This window comes from Brachyistius frenatus, unplaced genomic scaffold, assembly GCF_029030835.1.
Source record: "Brachyistius frenatus isolate BFR_SWC_R1_liver_20210118 unplaced genomic scaffold, ASM2903083v1 Contig_64, whole genome shotgun sequence".
Taxonomy (NCBI): Eukaryota; Metazoa; Chordata; class Actinopteri; family Embiotocidae; genus Brachyistius; species Brachyistius frenatus.
The window spans coordinates 1,291,699-1,312,984 of NW_027210663.1; the positions used below are offsets into that span (position 1 = coordinate 1,291,699).

General features: G+C 42.5%; 1 protein-coding gene across 6 annotated transcripts in view; it reads left to right on the plus strand.

The window, feature by feature from the left end:
• fgfr1a (fibroblast growth factor receptor 1a) overlaps positions 1-16,801 on the plus strand; it is a 38,336-nt gene extending 21,535 nt beyond the window's left edge. For 3 of the 6 annotated variants that reach the window (XM_069706692.1, XM_069706691.1, XM_069706690.1), the window contains 14 exons: positions 153-325; positions 2,295-2,418; positions 3,363-3,553; positions 3,819-3,969; positions 6,911-7,107; positions 7,550-7,695; positions 8,012-8,133; positions 8,647-8,757; positions 9,363-9,553; positions 9,690-9,812; positions 9,897-9,967; positions 10,075-10,212; positions 10,717-10,822; positions 10,916-16,801. In XM_069706692.1, the coding sequence (XP_069562793.1) occupies positions 153-325; positions 2,295-2,418; positions 3,363-3,553; positions 3,819-3,969; positions 6,911-7,107; positions 7,550-7,695; positions 8,012-8,133; positions 8,647-8,757; positions 9,363-9,553; positions 9,690-9,812; positions 9,897-9,967; positions 10,075-10,212; positions 10,717-10,822; positions 10,916-11,092 (2,021 nt within the window). In that variant the 3' untranslated portion in view covers positions 11,093-16,801. Of the gene's footprint in view, positions 1-152; positions 326-2,294; positions 2,419-3,362; positions 3,554-3,818; positions 3,970-4,730; positions 4,876-6,910; positions 7,108-7,549; positions 7,696-8,011; positions 8,134-8,646; positions 8,758-9,362; positions 9,554-9,689; positions 9,813-9,896; positions 9,968-10,074; positions 10,213-10,716; positions 10,823-10,915 lie in introns of all 6 variants that reach the window. The other 3 variants (XM_069706694.1, XM_069706693.1, XM_069706695.1) reach the window with 3 other exon arrangements.
• The last annotated feature ends 4,485 nt before the right edge of the window (positions 16,802-21,286 follow it).

Sequence of the window (21,286 nt, forward strand, 5' to 3'; positions counted from 1 at the left end):
AAAGGAGCCGGAGGTTCAGTGTAGTTAAAACAAGTATACAGCCTTAGGGTTACGTTTTCCTGTACGTCGTTCAAATCTGTGCATTGTTTCACATAGAATTGCATGTGTTCATCATCTGCTAACTGCTTTTTTCTTCTGTCTTATTGTTTTAGCGATGGCCCCACAATGGGCTCATCCCGAAAAAATGGAGAAAAAGCTTCATGCTGTTCCGGCCAGTAAGACTGTGAAGTTTCGATGTCAGGCCAATGGCAACCCAAACCCCACTTTGAAATGGTACAAGAATGGGAAGGAGTTCAAGAGAGACCACCGCATCGGAGGCTTCAAGGTTAATAGTAAAAATTTGCTCCCCACAGCCTCTTATTAGCAACACCGCACCATCCTTTGCATTTCTTATTGAATCACTCCAAACTTATTCACCACAAGTGGAGCTGTGTCAGTGATCTCATCTCCACATTAGATCACCACCCTCTCCCCTGAAGTAAGAAACACTTTCTGCATGTAAAAAGGAGAGGCAAGTTTCACATTTGACCTGCGAAACAATGTAAGATGAAACCCAATCCCACAAAAAGGAACACTGTGCCATAATATTACCTCCAGGTGGGCAATCCTAGCCATCCGTTTGGATGGAGGATAACATTGGCTGTCCTCATTCTAGGTATCAGTGCATCGTCTTCTCTGTAATTACATCCATGCAGCAGTAAATTTACCACGATACCTGCTTTATCTATTGCGTGGTGTGATTGCTCTTTCTTTTCTTTTTTTCCCCCTCAGTTTCTTCCTCTTTCCAGACAGGCTACATTCAAATATGGTGATAACTGCTAACAATCTGTTAGGCTATAATGTTTGATAAGACAGTTAACTCCAGTCTCTGGATGTACTTAGCAGAGGTGCAACAGGTGAGGGGTATGAACCGGATCTGTTATACACCTCTTTAGTACCTACTGTAAATTGCGTCATGACTACTTGGAGATTATCAGATCAGAAGAGTTGTTCTGAGCTTTAATGCCATGAATTATTTCCTGTTGGCACAAGAAAGTCTTGAAAGCCATTGTCATTCCATTATTCCACAACCGTATCAACCAACACATGACATGGTTATTTTGTATTAAGAATCTGTAGGTGTATTACTATGTGTACCTTGATATTGATTTATCTGTACAGTTGCATTCATTGGCAGTTTCCCTGCAGGTGTGGGATGAATGTGCATGTTCAGAGACTAAGAAACTACCCCCCTGCTTTCCTACATCTGCTCTTCCCATCAAGGTGTGGGCTAGTCCAGCCTTGTCTTGTGCTTCCCCAGTCCATCTTCCTCCCCAGCTGGGACACATTTAGGAGTTTCCTCTCAGCTGCCTGTTGCCATCGTACCCCCTAATCCCCCCTTCCCCCCCCACCCAGCCAGGCAGCACACTTAACCATCTGGCTGCTGTTTTTTCAGTCAAGGTGCAAAGGTCTGCATCAGCGGCTGGGGACGTCTCTCATCCCTCCCACACTCTCTCTTTTATGGCCGGGCTTCTATTGTTCATATAGTCTGCATGGAGATGTGCAGGAGGGGGAGGGGGGAATAATGTAGACCACATGTATATGAAGCCAAGCACAACACATCTGGCAGCAGGCAGCTGTGCTCCTTCATCACATTTTTAGCTAAATGAGGGAAACTGTATGGCTCAGTCTGTGTATATGCATGTTTGATGTTGCCATTGCCTTAGAGGTTTGTTGGCTAATCACACACTGCCGGTCTTGGCAGATTTATGGAAGAAAAATTATAACATGTCTTGGAAAAAAGAGCCAGACATTAGTTGGTGCTAATAAGACAGGTTGGGGCAGATATATATATAAAACATGTAGCCATTTTCCTGTGGTCTTTGTTAGGTAGGACAAAGATCTGCTGTTTTAAAGTACCGGATACTGTCACAGGAAGAGGGTGTAGTGTGTTATCTTGTTATCATCACATCACACTTCATTGAGCTTGTTAGTCGTTGCTTTAAAATGAACAAAATTTGATTGATGACATTTCATAGTGGGAGATGGCAAATGGAGAAAAGAAAGAAAGAAAAAAAGAGTTCTTTCTTTGAGTTGTTTTCTGTTAAACATCTCTGTTGCCTCAGTATTTTTCTTTGTGAGTAGAGAGATCAGCATAACATAACCTGTTCAGACATCTAGAGATTTATCTGCTCTGTCTCATACTGTAAACTGTTATCTCCATATTTTACTTTTTGGTAATCAAGTGCTGTTTTATTCCAACCACTCCCCCCCCCCCCTCTCTCTCCTTTTTTTTTTTTTTTTTTTTTTTTAAGGTCCGTGACCATGTGTGGACCATCATCATGGAGTCTGTAGTACCCTCGGACAAAGGAAACTATACCTGTGTGGTAGAAAACCAATACGGCAGCATCAATCACACCTACCAGCTAGATGTAGTCGGTAAGAGTTTACTGTAATCATGTTTTTGGATGTGCATTGCCAGGAAATCTTGATCGTACCCAGATCGCCTGTAGAATATTCATGAGGCTCCAGCGTGATGGTGGATCAGTTTCACGAAATTTCTCAAACCAGTAAACCTGAACAACCACACAGGGATACAGTAGCCTTGCTGTGGAGTGAATTGTGTAGTTTTTGTCACCATTTTGATTAACTGCGCCTGTTTACTTGTGGCTTGAGTAATTGATCCATGTAGAGGAGAGAAGTAATTACTCCTCAAGGGCCGGCCCTGTAACTTGCTGTTGCGCCATTGGTCTTGTAAATCACAGTCCCACTTCCTCCATCACTGGTGTCCCCTGGGCTTCGCCAGACCTCGGTAGACATCTACAACCTGATGAGCATTGAGATAGTTTCAGTGGGAGGAAAGTGCTGTCACAAGTGCTTACTAAGCCCCCGCAGATGTCTTTGTTAGAAACGCTTGCACGAAATGTGAACATGCCTGATTCTTGGCTTATAACTTTACTTTGGAGAGTTATCAGAATGGAGCTGCAAGAACATTTCATGTTACTCTTAACAGCAGCAGATGAGACACTTAACTTGCTTTCCCATCTTTTGTCGCCAACTCTTAATAATTCTGCAAGTAACATATAGATGGGGAAATACACGCTTTATTTCTCCATTATTGTCTGTACCTTAGAAACTATAGCCTGAAATTACACAGTGTCAGATCAGATAACTCAGGCGACCTTGTTTGCCATCAGCCCTGGTCATTTCCTGTAACAAAGCCTTAACGTGGCAGAGGTTTTATTTGGCTTTTGTATGAAAATCAGTCAGCCGTGTGCACTTTTGACTTATCGCACATTGTTTATCTTTGATAGTGCGCGTTTGCCTCACTGCTCACCAAATGTCAAAACTAACAATTGTGTGTGTCCTCGGCTGTGTTGCAGAGCGCTCTCCCCACAGGCCAATCCTGCAGGCTGGCCTGCCAGCTAATCGCACTGCAGTTGTAGGCAGCGACGTGGAGTTTGAGTGCAAAGTGTTCAGCGACCCACAGCCTCATATTCAGTGGCTGAAGCATATCGAGGTCAACGGGAGCCGCGTTGGTCCTGATGGTTTACCGTATGTCCGTGTCCTCAAGGTAGGAGCTTTTTCTGACCAACAACAAACTTAACTGGCATATGTTGTTATAACAGTTGAAATGTTTTTGGTAATCACAATCGAAAACAGGATTTTGGTATGGAGTGATATGGATTTGTTTACTTTTCTTAATTGCTATACGAGTAATTTTCCTAAATGCCATCACTGTCTTTGAAAGATATAACGAACGCAAACCTGTCAAAGATCCTGCGTCGGCTGCTGTTTTGTTTTTTTCTGTGCTGCACATGACTTGTCTTTATTTCCAGCATTCTGGGGTCAATAGCTCGGACGCTCAGGTGCTGACCCTCTACAATGTGACTGAGGAGGAGAGCGGAGAGTATATATGTAAAGTTTCCAATTATATAGGAGAGGCCAATCAGTCGGCCTGGCTGACTGTCACCAGATGTGAGCCCACAGGTAACCACCACGCAGCAGCACAGGGACGACAGAGTGGAGGCGCTTCTAGGACCACCTGGAAAAACTAGAGCCGTATAACTCGAGACACCCTCAGCTGTTTCTCTCCTCCCTCCCTCGGTTTCTCCCTCCCTCTCTCCTCAGTACTCCTGACTGTAAATGACGCTATGGAAAATTCCCAGCAGAACAGTTGAAAGTGTTTAGTCTCAGTTTTATGTTGGACCCGTTCTCATTCCTGCCCCATGCCTGTGCCGTGCCCTCCTAATAAGGGCCTCTCTTGCCATCTTCTATTACTCTCACTCCCTTGCCCTTCAAAGTCCTCTGTACACGGCTCACAAACTCTCTCCCCTCTGTTTTTTTCCAGCTGTCATCCTCTGCTCACCTTTGTTGCACAGACCTGTTGTTTGTCTAATGTCCATATAGTTTGTGTGTGTGAGTCCTGTGTGTTCCCTGTTCTGCTGTGGAGTTTTCCATGCCCATCTCTTGCATGTAGAGATGAAACGGAGATATTTAATGTGGTGATGGTGTGACCCAATGTGGGGTTCAGCAGTGCAGACCTAACCATCTTTTCCACTAACAGATACTGGAGGGCTCTTCCTGACAGAGTCCTCTGCAGGGGCTCTCGGTGTTACTTTTTGGGCAGAAGGTGTTGGATTAAGGAGGAGAACGCTCCTCCATCCCCTTTCTCTTTCAGAATCCTTTACTCATGGTTCCCTTTCCCTCTTGGGCCTCTTATTGGGTCTGCTTCCTTTGTTATTTTCTAGACCGCTGGCCTTAACACCACGGACAAGGAAATGGAAGTCCTTCAACTGAGAAATGTGTCTTTTGATGACGCTGGGGAGTATACCTGCTTGGCGGGCAATTCTATCGGGTTCTCTCATCACTCTGCATGGTTGACCGTTTTTGAAGGTATCAGTGGTTCTGTCTTTCTCCTATATTTTCATTATTTCCCTTTTCCAAACCAAACCTGGTTGTCCATCCTCACATTTGCCAGAAAAGGGTCTTGTCTGACTCTATTTCTGGTGAAAAATGTGAGAGGAAGCCAGGGCACACTACAAGTACTAAAACTCCTCCTCTGTCTGTGCTCAGCATGGCTCCTGCTCCATCTAAACTCTTTAGATGGGAGAGTATGAGCCATGCTCTGCTGTCTCTTAAATGAAATCAGCAAATGCCAAACAGCCCAAGAGCTGTCCAGGATTATTGTAAAAGCTAAATATAAGACAGACGTATCTTTAATGGTCTCAGCCAGGTAGAACCTCACATTTTATAGAAGGGTTGTTTGGCAGCTCTGATCAGATTTCACTTTGAACCGTCTCTTCTATTCTCCTCTTTAATTGGTGTTTGCATTTGATTTGGTGTTAAGCTGATGTTCTTTGACAAGCGTTACAAATGACATGTATTGCTGATGTCATTTCCTGCTGTGAGCACAGCGGCTGGCTTTGATAATTGGCTCTCTGTAGTGGATGTGTCTCATTCCTGAGGATTGGAATGGGCATTTGTCCAATTATCAAGCTGCTTGTCAGTCAGCCTCTTCACACAAGTGTAGCTCACTTGTGTTACTGGTGTTGGTTAGGGGTGTAACGATACACTTCAGTTGGTATGGCGCCCTTGGTTTGGGATGCATTGTTCAATATGGAGTGCTTCCAACACAAAATGATTTGTATCAGATATTCTCCTGCTAGCATTAGGCAACAAAATGCAACAGTGCATTTTTCAGCAGCTATAGTTACTGCAACTGGAGCCTTGTATAAACTGCATTGACTTTTTCTAGAATTTATATCTACTTCTGAACAAGCTGTCTTGTTAAATAAGATTTTCATTAAAAGAATCATAAATATTAGGGTGTTCTTTTGGAATGCTGAACTGTTTTTAGTCGTACAACAAGACTGACACGAGAGCAGTTATTTTGATGTAGAAAGCATTGTTCAACATTTTAGTACATTTTATTTTGTATAACATTTTCAAGATAAAGAAAAGGCCTAAAACTGCTTCATGAATGACCTTAACACACAGAACTGGAATCTCATGAGATCCAGCTGCTGTGTACTAAATACATCCCAAACCAAAGAATGATCAAACCATTTTTTTTTTCACTAAAATGTGGAATCCATTACACCCCTGCAACTAATATTCATAAACATTGGTGTTTTCACTGAATGGGAGGAAAAAAACAAGATCTGAATTGGACTATTTAAAATGTTCTTGCATTTTATCACATTAATATGCTATTTTTGTTTAAAAAAAACAACAACAACAACAACACTGTTTGCTTGTATTACCAGCACCAACACAAATTCTAAATTGGATATTGTATTGATCAAGTGAAGCAGTTAAACTACTGCTTTGTTGTGCTGCATTAGACCTACAAGTAGACATAAAGTGTGAATTAATTTATTTGATGAAGTAGAGATGATGTGCAGTGTTGAAACATTGTGTGAAGTGCTGATATCTGTGTAAAAGTCAGATCCTTTGCACACTGTTGCACTCGTATATCCAGTGCCTTGATACATTAGCAAGCATTCATATTTGCAAACGATTGTTTGATGATTCATAGTTATATTAAGGATTATCTGATCAAACCATATCTTTTGGTCATTTAGGTTTGTCCCAACTCTTTCTGGTCCAGCGTGCATCTGCAGAGCGTTTGGTTGCTCTGCGATTTGAGAGATTTTGACCAATTCTCAATTAAAAATATTTAAAATGGAACTGTGCTTGGGGAGTTCACGTCAAAGGCTCTGGCTTTTAGCCCTGGAATCACATGAGTGTTGTGTGTGTGTGTGTGTGTGTGTGTGTGTGTGTCATTTGCTTTATTTGTGTTGCTGAGTGCTTGAAAGAATGGATGTTTTTGGTGGACTTGGGTATGTACAACTCTTGTTTGTTCATGACAGCTGACCCTACCCCTTCCTGCCCCCCGCCCCTCCCCCCCCTCCTCCCGCCCATCTAGCCGTCACCCACTACCCTCCAGCCAGCCACACCTACTTGGAGGTGGTCATCTACTGTGTGGGCTTCTTTTTCATCGCCGTCATGATTGCCATCGCAATTATCGTCAAGATTCGCACCTCCTCAAAGAAGAGTGACTTCAACAGTCAGCTGGCCGTCCACAAGCTGGCCAAAAGCATCCCCCTGCGCAGACAGGTAACAGAAAGTAGATAGGGGGTTTGGAATATTTATACTTTCTCACCTTTCTTTCTGCCATTTCTTCATACTTTTATAAATTCAAAGCTTGATACTATGAATGACGTGTATGACTCATCTGCACATTTTCACAGCAATTTATGTCAATGCTGTTATAATTCTAAAAGCATGAATTCATAGAACTTTCAGGTTCTTTGTAGATTCTTGAGGTCTTGTACATCAGGTAAGTAGAATTAATCAAGAGTCCTTAGACTCCATGGGCCTGGTACTCCATCTCCAAACCACAACAGTGTTCTTTTACATGGTTCTGTTAGGAATTAAAGCAATCATATAGTTTTCTTTTGGGGAGGGGGGTGGGTGGAAGGGCTCTCTCTCTTGGCTAATTAAACTCCTACTGCTGGTGTCTGATCCACTATGAGAGAAGTAATGTCACTGTTTCATACCTCAGGTGTCTGTGGACTCCAGCTCCTCCATCCACTCTGGAGTGATGCTCGTCCGTCCCTCCCGCCTCTCCTCCAGTGGCTCTCCGATGCTGTCAGGAGTGTCTGAGTATGAACTGCCCCAGGATCCCCGCTGGGAGCTTCCCCGGGACAGGTATGTCTCAGACAAAACCTTCAGACAAGGCAACAGCAGCTTAGAGGCTGGAACACCGACTCTGAAAGAAAGGTTTCAGGGCTGAAATTGTCAATGTGCTGGGAGAGGAGCCAGCTGCACAAGTGAAGTGAAAGTTTCTCTCACGTCCTCAAAAAGGAGACTAAACTGCACGAGATTAACAGGTGGAATGAGTGAACATATTCAAATTTTGAAGATTAAAAGCTAAAGGGAAAACTTTTATCACGCACATGATACAGATTTTGAGTCAAACGTCATTGACTGTTAACAATCATCTCCTGTGTCTTGTGCCCCTCAGACTTGTTCTTGGGAAGCCACTGGGTGAAGGCTGCTTCGGTCAGGTGGTCATGGGGGAGGCCCTGGGTCTTGACAAAGAGAAGCCAAACCGTGTGACCAAGGTTGCTGTCAAAATGTTGAAATGTAAGTGTCCTGTTCCTCTTAAAACTTGGAATACAGTAGACTTGGATGGATGGATGCTTAAACTAATGAGATCTGCTGGAATAAGTTGGTGATTTGCAGTTTTCTTCAGTGCATTGTAATAAATTTTGGAGAAGCCCAGAGTCCTGGCTTCAGGAAAGAGAAAGCTTCAACCACCGACACTCTGACGAAGTGATTCTAAGAGACATCTGCCGTTGGATCACAGCCATTGTGCAAATAGCAGAGCAGAGTAAAGATTTATGAGAACCCTTGACATCCCATATAAAAGTGTTCATTAAACTGCACAGGGGAGTGAAGATGTAGGGAAAGTAGCGTTTATTGTCTCGTACTTTAAATGCCTTTCCCCAGGGAGCTTTCGAAAACACACCAGCCAACTCCTTAAGAGCTGCACTGTTGGTAAATATACTTTGTAAGGTGCTTTTTGTGAGACCTTTTCACCAACATAAGGTGTCCTAATCACCTTAATACAATTTTATTTTCTTCCCTCCCTTACAGCTGATGCCACAGAGAAAGACCTGTCAGACCTGATTTCAGAGATGGAGATGATGAAGATCATCGGGAAGCACAAGAACATCATTAACCTGCTGGGTGCCTGTACACAGGATGGTGAGACCAGACAGAGAGGGGCCGGCTTCTGACCCGCCCTGGTCTGCTCAGACCAGCACACGCACACGCACACGCATGCTGTTGTCCCTCCGAACAGTGCAGTGAATAACAGTGTAGCTGTGAACCTTAACTTTGAGAGATGTGTAGAGCAGCATGCATAAGCGATTCTGACACCAGCTTCCGAGCTCGCAGTTTGAATCGACCACAGCTGCTGTCATTTCTCTGAAATCATCCCTGATGAAAAACTCAAGGAAACTAACCTCTAATGACCCCGCAGTGCATATCGCTGTGTTGCCTTCACACTGCAACATAAAGCTCTTTGTTCATTCCTCTTTATTTACCAACTGTTTTGACACTGAATTGCATTTTTTGTAACTGGTTTTCATCTTTTGACCTCAAAGTATTTGTAACATCTGCTAACACGTGCAGGATATGTTCATTTACGCAAGGAACTTAAACAACTCCATCCAACATGTTGTCACTCACAAAGTTGATTCCAATGGCCTGATTAAACATGACCTTGTATCGGGACTGTATATACTGTAGGATCAACACGTACCACATATCAATTAACTTATTCTGGTATTTCTTCCGTTAATTTCTAGGTCCACTATATGTGATAGTTGAATATGCATCCAAGGGCAACCTGCGGGAGTACTTGCGAGCTCGGCGCCCACCGGGCATGGAGTACTGCTATAACCCAGACCAGGTTCCTGTGGAGAACATGTCCATCAAAGACCTGGTGTCCTGTGCTTACCAAGTTGCCCGAGGCATGGAGTATTTATCCTCCAAAAAGGTAACCACAGAGTACAATCAGCAATTATCAGCCTTCCATAATACATTTACTTAATCAAATGGAGTAATGCCTCTCGATGGACAATAATTATGACTTGCTTTTACAGTTCTAGTGACGTCTGTTTTTATTTGTGCAGTGCATCCACAGAGATCTTGCTGCTCGCAATGTTTTGGTAACAGAGGACAATGTGATGAAAATAGCTGACTTCGGCCTGGCAAGAGATATCCACCACATTGATTACTATAAGAAGACCACCAATGTGAGTATTCTCCTCATTTACTCAATGCTATTCACACAGTGACACACCTTAGAGAGCAAAGTAACGTGTATACCTTTCCCACAGGGTCGTTTACCAGTCAAGTGGATGGCCCCCGAGGCCCTGTTTGACCGGATATACACACACCAGAGTGATGTGTGAGTATCTCGTGCCCTTTACTTTACCAATTCAGCCTCGACGGAATGCGAGGAAATCATACATTCGTGCAGAAAACCTATACGCTCGTGTCCGTTTCTGTCTGCAGCTGGTCCTTCGGGGTGCTGCTTTGGGAGATCTTCACCCTGGGAGGCTCTCCGTACCCCGGCGTTCCAGTGGAAGAGCTCTTCAAGCTGCTGAAGGAAGGTCACCGCATGGACAAGCCCTCAACATGCACTCATGAGATGTGAGTTAACACTACACACCTAAAATCCAAAAGGTTGCATGTTCTTCAGACTTTTTCTGGGTGAACTCTTCATATCATGAAATCTTAAACTACAAGTTGGATGACCTTTTGACTGAATCTATGATTTGAAAAACTTCAGGTTCCATCCAGATTGTCGTTGTTTCACACTAGGGCAGAAATCCTAAGATGTAATGTTATGGTAATTATTTGATTTGATTTTGCCTAAAATACAGACAAAGGCCTTGTGTACAGTTGTAATCTTTCTGGAGAAGTCACAAGGATCATTTTCAAGCACGTGATAATTACAGAAAGGGAGTCTAAGAGTGTGTCTCATTGATGCACTGATATTTGTGCACATTAACTGAATGAAGCTCTGTGATTTTCTGTTTATGGGCTTTCATAACCAGTCCTGCGTTGAACCAGATTATTATATATAATGTTTGAGAGTTGGTGGTGAGAGGATAAAACTGGACTACTTGATTTTTAATCTCATGATCTGTCCAGGTACATGATGATGAGGGACTGCTGGCATGCTGTGCCGTCTCATAGACCCACATTCAAACAGCTGGTAGAAGACCTCGATCGCTGTCTGGCCATGACATCCAACCAGGTCAGTTATCCTCCCCTCAAAAATCCAAGAAGTAGCAGATATGTCTGTACTGGAAAGGAAAAGCTCATTTTTCTTCTCCCTTTGTGCCTGCAGGAGTATTTGGAGCTCTCGGTGCCTTTGGACCAATATTCCCTGAGTTACCCGGACACCCGCAGCTCCACCTGCTCCTCCGGCGAGGACTCTGTTTTCTCCCACGACGCTGGAGCGGAGGAGCCCTGCCTGCCAAAGTTCCCTCCCCACTCCAATGGGGCAGCCATTAAGAAACGCTGATACCTCATCTTCATTAAGACAAACATTGACATTTCCTCCATTCCCGTCCTCGCAGGGTTGGACTCCTCCCCACATTCCCAGAGATGAAGCTAAAAAAAAAAACACTGGTGCTCTGTGAGAAAGGAGCGTGGAGACACCTTGTAGAACTTGTTGGGTGACATGGACTGAAGACTGCAGCCGTTTCCCGGTTCTTGGTGGTGACGATGTTTATGAGGCACTTTGTATTAACCCAAGTGGCAGGCACAGTGTTTGTCACCGTGTCAGAAACGAGCAGACTTCCACTTTTCTCCCCACTTTGGGCGTTCCAACGTTGGGTCAGGAGAATCGAGAAGCTCGACTAGGATCATGTCTGGTTTTTGTAGGTTACATTTTGTTTGTTCCTCCGAGGTCGTTTCATCAGTAGTGAAGGGCCGACCGCCTTCTGCATTTCAGACCAAATCCAAGAGACGTACAGCACCGTGATCCAGTGCATCATTCACTATCTTCTTGTAAATACAGTTAGAAAGTTATAAATATGAATATATATTTACACTGTACTCTTATTTTTATTACCATAATTGATTTATTTTCTTTTGTACAAGGATGCTTTTGTTTGATCCATTTTTAAATATAGTCCTTAGGGGCAGTTGTTACATGAGAGTATTGTAAAATTGCTGAGGATTACATGGCCAGTTTTATCGCTGTATCACAGCTTTGATTTCCCCAAAATTCACTGCATACACATGGATGGAAAAATATATATTGGGTTTTCTATTTTTTTAACTTTAAGTACTTTTCATGACTCAACCTTGCAATACAGTAACTCAGTGTTTGGGTTTTTCTCCAGCAGAAGAAATAGATTTATGAAAATGTCTGTAGGGTGTCTGTGTGTCCGTATGTGTGTGTGTGTGTGTGTGTGTATGCCAGGTGTGTGTGGACACTTTTCTTGTCTCATTCAAGATTGTTCATTTAACCTCAAGGATGGTCACAACTGTAAATAGTCCTGGTTGTACACCATGCTTGTTGAAATCCAGAGTAATCCGCTTCAGTCAACAACATGCACTTCCACTGTGCATGCCTTCCATGTGATGAACTTATCTTCTACTGTAAATGCTTTAACAGGAGTTACATTTGCTGCCATATAACTTCTGATGAAGAGTTGCAGAACACGTATGTCATCGTAAAAAAGATTACATTAAATAAAATGCTATTGATAAACAAACCAGCGGAGCTTTCAGTTTGAACTCGACTCTATAAATCGCCCTATAAATATCAAGATTTTCATGTTGTGATGTAAATTATGTTTACAGAGATGGACCAATGCTACTTCAATCTCCCACCCATTTAACACGGGTTGCTGGGGTCTGATTAGATATGATAATGTGCTGCTGACATCAGAAGAAATGTTGGCGGGTGCAGAGAGCCACAGCCGGCAGTAAACATGTAATTTATGACCGTGTGAATGGCTTGGCAAGTGCTGGTGCTACACTTCCATCCATCAGCTGCGCCAACCTTGATGCCCGTATCTGGCTCTGGCTCCCTGCCATTGGCTGATGCATCACCTGGATTGCAGTCTCCACGCAACAGGCTAAAATCAGCCGCACAGCGCGACTGGCTCTCGACCCTTTTTAGAAGCCAGCTCTTACAGCTCAGGTCAATGCAGTTAGCCCTCAGTGCTTACTGTATTACAGCAAAGAGGGAGAGCAGTTTGTTCGCTAATGGATAACAGATCTACGTTACTTTTATGCCAGCAGTTATATGAATGTAAGATGCTGGGATTTGTAATTTAGAAATACCGTACTCTCAACAGTACACGTCGTGGTCTTCAAGGATACAACGTCTGCCTGAGTGGGATTAGTCCCGTCCAGACTTCCACTCGCAATTCCAGGATTCAAACGATATCGTTTGTGGGAGAAATGTCATTCACTCCTGGAAACGAGAAGTAATAAAAAGTATGATCTGTGTGCCGTGGTTGAGGTGACTATAAAGAGCTCTATTTTAAGAATGGAGAGGACTGGACAGGCCTTGCTTTATAACCTGCTAATGGTGCAGAGGTGCCATTAGGTGGAGGGTGTTATCACTTCTGACAGATGGCACAGGAAGAGTTTGGTAGAGCAAAGTTCATCATCCATCCTCCAGTACAGCAACAGTTAAACTGTCGAGGCTCAGCTGATAGCAGTGATTTATGAACTGACTCGGTGTGTGTCTATATTTTGCTGTGATGAGGACACACAGGGGGAAGGTGTTTGTTGTTCACTGTTATGACGGGGGAATATAACTGTATGTAATTAAATCGTTTATATCCAGTGAGATGAAAGAAGAAAAGACTGCTAAGTCCTGTTTTTGTCTTCTCACAGACATTACTAGATGCAACCGATAGGGGAGGGCAAATTGATTTGGGAATATTGGAATTTCAGCCATCCGTGCATTACCCAGCTGTAATTGGTATGTTAAAGCTCCAGCGACACCCTTGCTCACTTCTGGTCAGCCTGATGTACTGACTGTGCTGACCATTATGCCAGCTGCTTATTTTCAACACATTTTATTGCATATTTAAAAATTTAAAAAAAAAATAATAATAATCAGACTGATGCCTGTAATTGCAGGATGCGAGATGCAAATTTAGAAATGTGTCGGTCTGAAACTCACTAGGGATCTCAATGTTTAAGTAGATCAAATTTTGTGGGCCGATGTTTAAATATTGCAAAATATCCTCTCAAATCAACCACCCAAAAAGCATCAAGACAATTCAAAACACTCATTTGGATTACACGCTTTGTGATTTAAAAAAAAAAAAAAAAAATCAGTTGTTCCAAAGGCGCTCGTGAAACACAACTTTGGTTTGAATGTGAATCAAACCATTGAAGGGAATTTCAAAACTTAATATCTTACACCATTAACAAACATTCCCAAAGATCCTAAAATATATATATTTTGTATATATAAAAAATAATCACAAACATGGCAGCTCTCGGCTTCCGTAGCTTTCAATAGGTGTCCCAACTACGGGCTATTGTTTCCGATTTCACTTCTTATGAATTCATAACTTTCGTGAATAGCTGACTTTTCTAACTTTTCAATTTGTCCGGATGTATTTTGTCTTCAATACTTATTAGCAAATGAATGCATGCCTGCTCAATATCAATTGGTTCGCTGTGAGCAACATCCGGCTTATGAGATGCGTCACGGCCGCCGCCATATTGCAGCATGAGTCTGGCCAGTTGTAATGGCAGAAAATGTTGGATATTTGTGATATTTTTAATGTTCTAAAGAAAGAAATGCCAAAACTAAGCAACAGGGAAAATATTTCAAAGGTATTGAAAGTATTTTATGTGTTGAATATAATCTATAATGGTAAGTCCCCTTTCTCTAAAGCTAACATGAATGAAGGAAAGAGATTATCGATATTATGCTAAATCTAGCTCATTCTTTACATTTTTATTTAAAAAAAATATATATGTATGACTTAACATTTAGCTCAAAGTACTGCTGGTGTAAGTAAAGCCCAACAGACCAGCTAACGTGGCTATAGCCCATTAGTCTTGTTGAAATTAGTCTCCCACGAGTCCCCCAACTTGTTGAACAATTAAACTAACCGAGCGAATTAAACCTTTGAACGATAAATGTGATTATTACAAAATGGATTGCTATTTTTGAATAGACTGTCACCCTTTATTTCTTCGGCAAATACAAATTTTGAATTCACTAAACTTGTTGATGTGAATATTTTACTTCCATACCACATACAGTTACAAGAATGGTTTGCCTCATGTGGGCAGGAAGGCATCACATCTTGAAAATATTAATGACATAAAATGAACATATCATTTGCAAACTTTGGAGCTTTTCTGCAAGTCAGTAATATGAGCAAGATGCGCGTTGTTTATGTTTCCTTGGTGGCCTGTTGGATGAGTTCTTGCTTTGTGTTCTTGTTTACCAGCGTTGGTTTGATTTATTCCAGTTTGGGATTATCATTTGCAGGTCTGGAGTAAAGCCTGATCCTCTCCATTAACCTCCACCTTGTGTTTCCTGTCAGCAGTGACAGATGACCTGCCCTTCAACTCTCCTTGTGGAGGAGACACGTCGTCAATCAGGGATCATTTCTCAGCGTCATGGAGATAGGAGAGAGGGTCCTGGTGGTGATGATGGCACTGGTGATGGTGTGTATGTGTGTGTGTTTCTGCTTACTTGAGCCTTTAGGAAAGAAGGAGCGGTGACATCAGCCTGTTGTCATGCACCTCTGTCTCCTCACAAATGAACTGATTATTTATGGGAGCGAGGGAGGACAGTTTAGTGCAGGGACGCTGTCAATGCACATGAAAAGACTGTGAGAGGGGGTTACAGCAGTCCAACACGAGAACTCATGAATATCATTCTGGCCAGCGTCCATGTACAAGGTGAAGGAGACATGTCTCTTGTCCTCACATTCCTCCCCATGCCAAGTACCTAAAAAAAGAGACCTCAGACAGTTGAGACATGAAGTGTGTGGGTAACCGCAGCCGACGGGCTCAGCTCCGGTGCACCACAGATTGCTGAGAACGAATTTAAATGTTCTGTTGTTTTGTCGCTATGACAGATCCCCCACCCAGTTACAATGATGAACAGCTGTTTTGGGTCGATATGTGACCACTGTGGTTTTGGGTGTAGGTTGCTGTTTTGCTGCTGAACCAAATATTTAATACTTTTAATGATGTAAATATTTTCTCGAAGTCTCTGAACCTTCGGTTAGCCCCCTGAAGTAGGAATGACAGCCGAAGACAGTCGGTGTCCCTTCCTCATCTGTGCTCTTTGGTTGTTGATGTTTCTGGCTGCACAGAGGGCCCGGACCCCTGTTTGTGAGAAGGCTGTCTTTATGACAGGTCCCCCGGTGCCCTGGCTGCTCTGTGGGACAGACGTGACAGAAGGGGTGAGCCTGGGGCACACCCTGTCACTCACTGCATATCTAACTATTGTCTTTCTCCACATCACAAAAACCGGAAGCAAAATAAGTTCATAGGGAAATATCTGCATGGTAACACTTTACACTACTTTACATCACAGTGTAATAAATATAGTATATACAATCATTAAATTATAGTATCATTACAAAAAATGGATATCTGTACCGGGACATGTGTACAAGGGAAGAGGAGGAAAACTTTGTGTTTAAGGGGAGACTTTAATCCGTTTCACTGTAATGCTGATGCACTTATTTTTTTCCACTTCGAGCACTGGATGCAGAGGATGAAAACAAAACTATTGACGACAGGGGTATAATTATTGGGCATTACAGAGGTAGAAGACAGAAATTATACTCTTAAGTATTTTGTAAATAATGAGTATCTGTGTGGGATCGGGACACAAACCTTTGAGAAAATGGTCTTCATGTGTAATTAAAGAATAAAAAGTGTTGACATATTACAAAACACAGTATTGTACTGTATAATCACATATTATAGTTTCACTCATTAACAGTCGTGTTCATCCAGCACTGACTTGCGGCACTTTTAACAAGCCTTTATAAGTCTTGTTGGCACATTGCTGTATGATAAAGTGCTACCCGGTGTAATTCATTTCTGTCTTCCTCCTAAACACCAATCCCCCCCCCCCCTTATTTCTTGTGCTCCCCTTATAACGTATTTCATTGTATTTTATTTGCTGTAATTTGTCGTTGTGCTCTACTTTATTAACTAAAATCTGCAAAAGTGCCAGAGGCAATACTGAAACCAATAAATTTTGCGATAAAGTTTCCGCAGTGTTCTGTATATCTGTCATGATTTGTAGAAAGAGTATTTATGGCGTCTGGAGGCACGGGTGTGGTCAGGTAAATGAGATGGGTGAGGATGTTTGTTTGGTGTTGAGCTGGCAGTGGGGTGGAGAGGCGGTAGTGGTAGTGGTGTCTGCCTGACAAGGTGTGTGTGTTGGCGTCCATACAAAAACTGACGCCTACAGGCATGGCCCCGCCTCTTTCCCACCAGATCGACTTTCTTCAGCACAGGAATGAGACACAGACACCTCCTCCAGGCTGAGACATATAATCTGGGCCTGTCAGGGCCTTTATCAAACAGGATCAACTGGTGTGCTGGGCCTTTCTCCACAGTCCCCACAGGCAGCAGGATACCTGCACATGCATTCCTTCGACACATCCCTGTCCCAAGAGGCGTATCGCTTGTCTTTTATGGCAGTTCAGCTCGACGGCGGGGGGAGGGCCGGGGTACAGTTGCTCCTTTGCATTGTCCTGTCTGAAAACTAAGATAGCAGCATGGCCTTTGGTTTTTGGAGGATTTTCCTGATCCCCTGAGTCTCAAAATGTCAGCATCCGCAGAGAATCCCTGTTTTAGAAAAAGGCAGATTTGTGATTTCTTGTGACTGCAGTCTGTTTTTACTGCAGAGATAACGATGTGACATGCTGATGGCAAGGTATTAGTTCAGAAAGCCTTTTAAAGTCCCTTGAGGATACTGCACCTCACCTGAGGAAGCCCTCCTCATGTGTTTCAGCTCGAAGCCCCTCACGCCGCCAGTGACCAGATAAGAGAGGGTATGAATCAAAGCAGCAGCGTCGTTGTGCACAGGACTCTAATCATATCACTCGCCCCTGAGCCATATGTCTTTGTACTCTCTTTAATTGAATTGAGCCTGGGATGAGATTGGCTGATATACCTTCCAGTGACTGAGCCGCACTTTGAGAGCAAGGCAAAGAATCAGAGCAATTTGGGATGGTTGTTTTCTTGGCACAGTTGGGTATAAAATCCTAAAGGTACCCTGCAGCCTGCCTTTGTCCCTCGGTTTCATTTCATAGGCTTAATCGCTGCAAACACACTTGTCCAAGGCCTCAACCTTTATTGTCTAATATGAAATTATTGTAAATTTTATTCGCATGTTTGCAACCCTGCAATTACTTGTTAAAGACAGACACATCAAACATGACAGATTTGTGCTCAGCGCGGACGTGTTGCGACAAACACTTACCTTATTGAATTCTTGGTCACATGTGAATGCATTAGTTGCTCCTGACTCACCAAGTCTGACGTCAACTTGTCTTGCCCATCTGAATTACTGGCATCTGTCGGCCACTGGCCTCACCGAGACACACGAAGATTGAGTTGATGATTTAATGCCTCAGAATCACCTGTTTATTTGTGCCCTTGTCCACCTCTGTTAATCACTTTGCGTGAAGAATTGCAGAGGAGGCGCAGACATATAGCAGTCATGTCTCAGTGCTGTATCTACAGTATAGAAACACCATAACGTGTGTGCACATGTCTGACTGAAGTCTCAACACCTTCGTGAGTGCACTGCCTGGAGCGGCTGGGATTTTCCCTGAAAAGAACTGAAGTGAAACAAATTTCATCTTTCCTCCTATTTAGTTTTTCCTGCTTACTGTGCAGCCAGGAGGCCCAACCGTGAAAACCAAACAGAAATGGAAGCAGAGAGGTCTTTTCAGGCTGCTTGGCCGACGATCAGAATGGGATGTGGGTTTGAAGCGGAGGAGAATACGGTCACTGTTAAGTGTGGCTGTGACGTGGAGTTAAAGTTGTCCAAATGGGGTTGATTCCCGGTGAGGCAGGTCTGGCCGACGAGGAGGTGTAAAGCTCTGATTTTAGAACACAGACAGACTATATAATGAGACGAGGAGAGTCTGGCAGAGAGGAACATTTGTAATGTTTGATGACTAGTTTTTGCCAAACTCAGCATGGCCAAATGTTCCCTCTAATGTTGAGCTCTGAGTGAGTGGTAACTTGGCTGAACTTTCTTTTATTACTTTGAAGGGTTCATATGAAACAAGGCAGTTCAAAAGGCACAGCTGTTAATTCTTTACAATACCTGACTGCACTGCTTCTAGAAGCACAATGACTTTGTCCTCAGCGCTGCTGCAGAACAACATAATGTTTTTCACTAAAAAGGCCTTCAGCTCTTCATGTTCTATCAATCATACTGAAATATAGAAATGTATTTATTTGCTTTACAAAAGCGATATTGAACATACCAATGTATGTTATGAATATAATGTGATGGTGCTAAAATTATAGAAAATTATCAGCCAAATCTGCAGCTCTTCTCGGCGTTGCAGAACTTCGTAGTAAGTTTAAGATAGTTCGGTTGTCTAGGCCACACATTTGTTGTTTTATGTAACTATCACCACTGTCACCTGACTATGAATAAGGGATGTTGCTCTTTAATTTTTGGACATGAAGAGCAACACTTTGTGAACCAATTTGCCATCACAACTTAAGAAAGTCGAGCTGTGTTTACGGAGCTTCTTTTTTGCTGCCCCCTGGTGGCCGACCAAATTAAAAGATGTTATATTAATGGGAGGGTTTTTGGAAAACCAGCTTATTTGCTGTCAGGTTGAGATTTGAAAAGCTTCTTTTTTCTTTTTTTTTACTCATGTCTGTAGCTAGGGTGAGCAGCGTAGCTTAGCATAAAATTGGGAAATTGGTAGAAATGCACTATAGATTAACATTTTTATAGTTACCTAGGCTGGCGTTATGCTAAACTAAACTACCATGTGCAGCTGTGGGTTGCTTCACGTAACATTAACAGACTTATCAAAGGCTCAGCAAGAACTTTTTTCAACCTTTTTTCTTTAAAGGTGTAAGTACCCCACACGCAAAGCTGTTGTTTCTGAAGATGATCTCATACATGCTTTGACGTCGTAGCCTATTTATTTCACACAGTGGTTTTTTTTTTTTTTTTTCTTCCAAAGCAGTATTTTAAACTTAAGATCCGTGGTTTTAGTGCGTGTATAGACCGAATATTGTGAACTAATCTCAGCAGCATTTCAGATTCCTCTACCCCACACAGGCCATGTGAGGGTTTCCAGCTGCTGTTTCATGCTCCCCTCTCTATGCCATGCAATTATGCCGGTTCCCACCGGAGGTCTGGATTGGGTGGAGCTCTGCAAGGAGTAAGCTCAGGCATTAACTTCTCCTCACTGCACATAACTTACATAAATCCACAAATACAGTTAGCACAAAAAAAAAACGCTACGACGTGTGCAAACACGCTGCACAAAGAAAATAAACCATGAAAAAAAAAAACTGTTGTACAGGAAATGGCTTTCCTTAACTGGATAAGTCACCAAAGGACACCACCCATAACTTTGTAACTGAATTTCTACAACTGCTGCGCAGATTTGAGGGAGAAATATTTCTCTAAGAAAACACTGGTTCTGTGACAGCCGCTCACTGATAAACATCAAACTTTTCCCCAGAGAAAGAAAACATCTAGCAGATTTCAAATGAAGTCCCTTCAGGCATTCAGAGGTTTTCTTCTTTCATCCGTCGAGATGATGCTTTTTTAAAAATTTCATTTCATAACTTTCAGTAGACGTACATCAGAGAAGAGGGCACAGTGACTGAAAGAAAGAAAGAAAGAAAGAAAAAAATGTTTTAGGAAAAACTAAACCAGATATTTATTTGGTCTGCAGAGTTTTACTCTGCGGTAAAATTAGTAGAAGAAGCTGCTGCTGCTGCTGTGTTTCACACCCCGAGCTGTGTATCTGGTTTGGGAACAATGTGCTGAGACCTGGACAGACAGTACGGGTTACTTGTGACAACAGAGTCGTTGTGCAGGAAAGCTGGCAATGCCAGGCACAGGCTGCAGCCCCGCCGCTGGCCGTTTAGCAGCTCTCTGCACACACGAGTTCCCTGAATACACTTTATTTCATGGACAACACTGCACTCTGGTGTCACGAGTCAGGACTGACAGTGACTTGGCACAATTGTTTTCATACCTCTTAATAATGTATCTGTTGCTTCTCTGTTAATTGCACATGATTGCCTGTACTAACAATGTCTTTTCTACTTTTCTTGTTTGTAAAAATAATACAATGCCGATTGGACTTATCTCCCAAAGGATTTAACAGTTCTTATAGTTTCATAAAGATTAGCCGATGTGATTTTTAAAGGAAAGATGTGCTCTGATACGTGATACATTTTAATTGCAGCAAATGCCCACATTTTTAATTAAAGAGATCACAAATCTATTGCATTATGTGAATTATTGTAGATACAAAAGACAGGAGAAGAGGAAGAAATAGACCTTTGCCTAATACGATAATACGATTTTTTTACATTGTAAAGTAAAGTGACTACTAAAAATATTTATTACATAGTTTTTTAAAGCTTTACAGCTTTATTTAAAAGATTAAATGTTAAAACATGAATTTTAGGGCAATTGATGGAATTAATTAGTGATGTCCACGTGCCAAACCGTCTGACACTGCTTACAGAT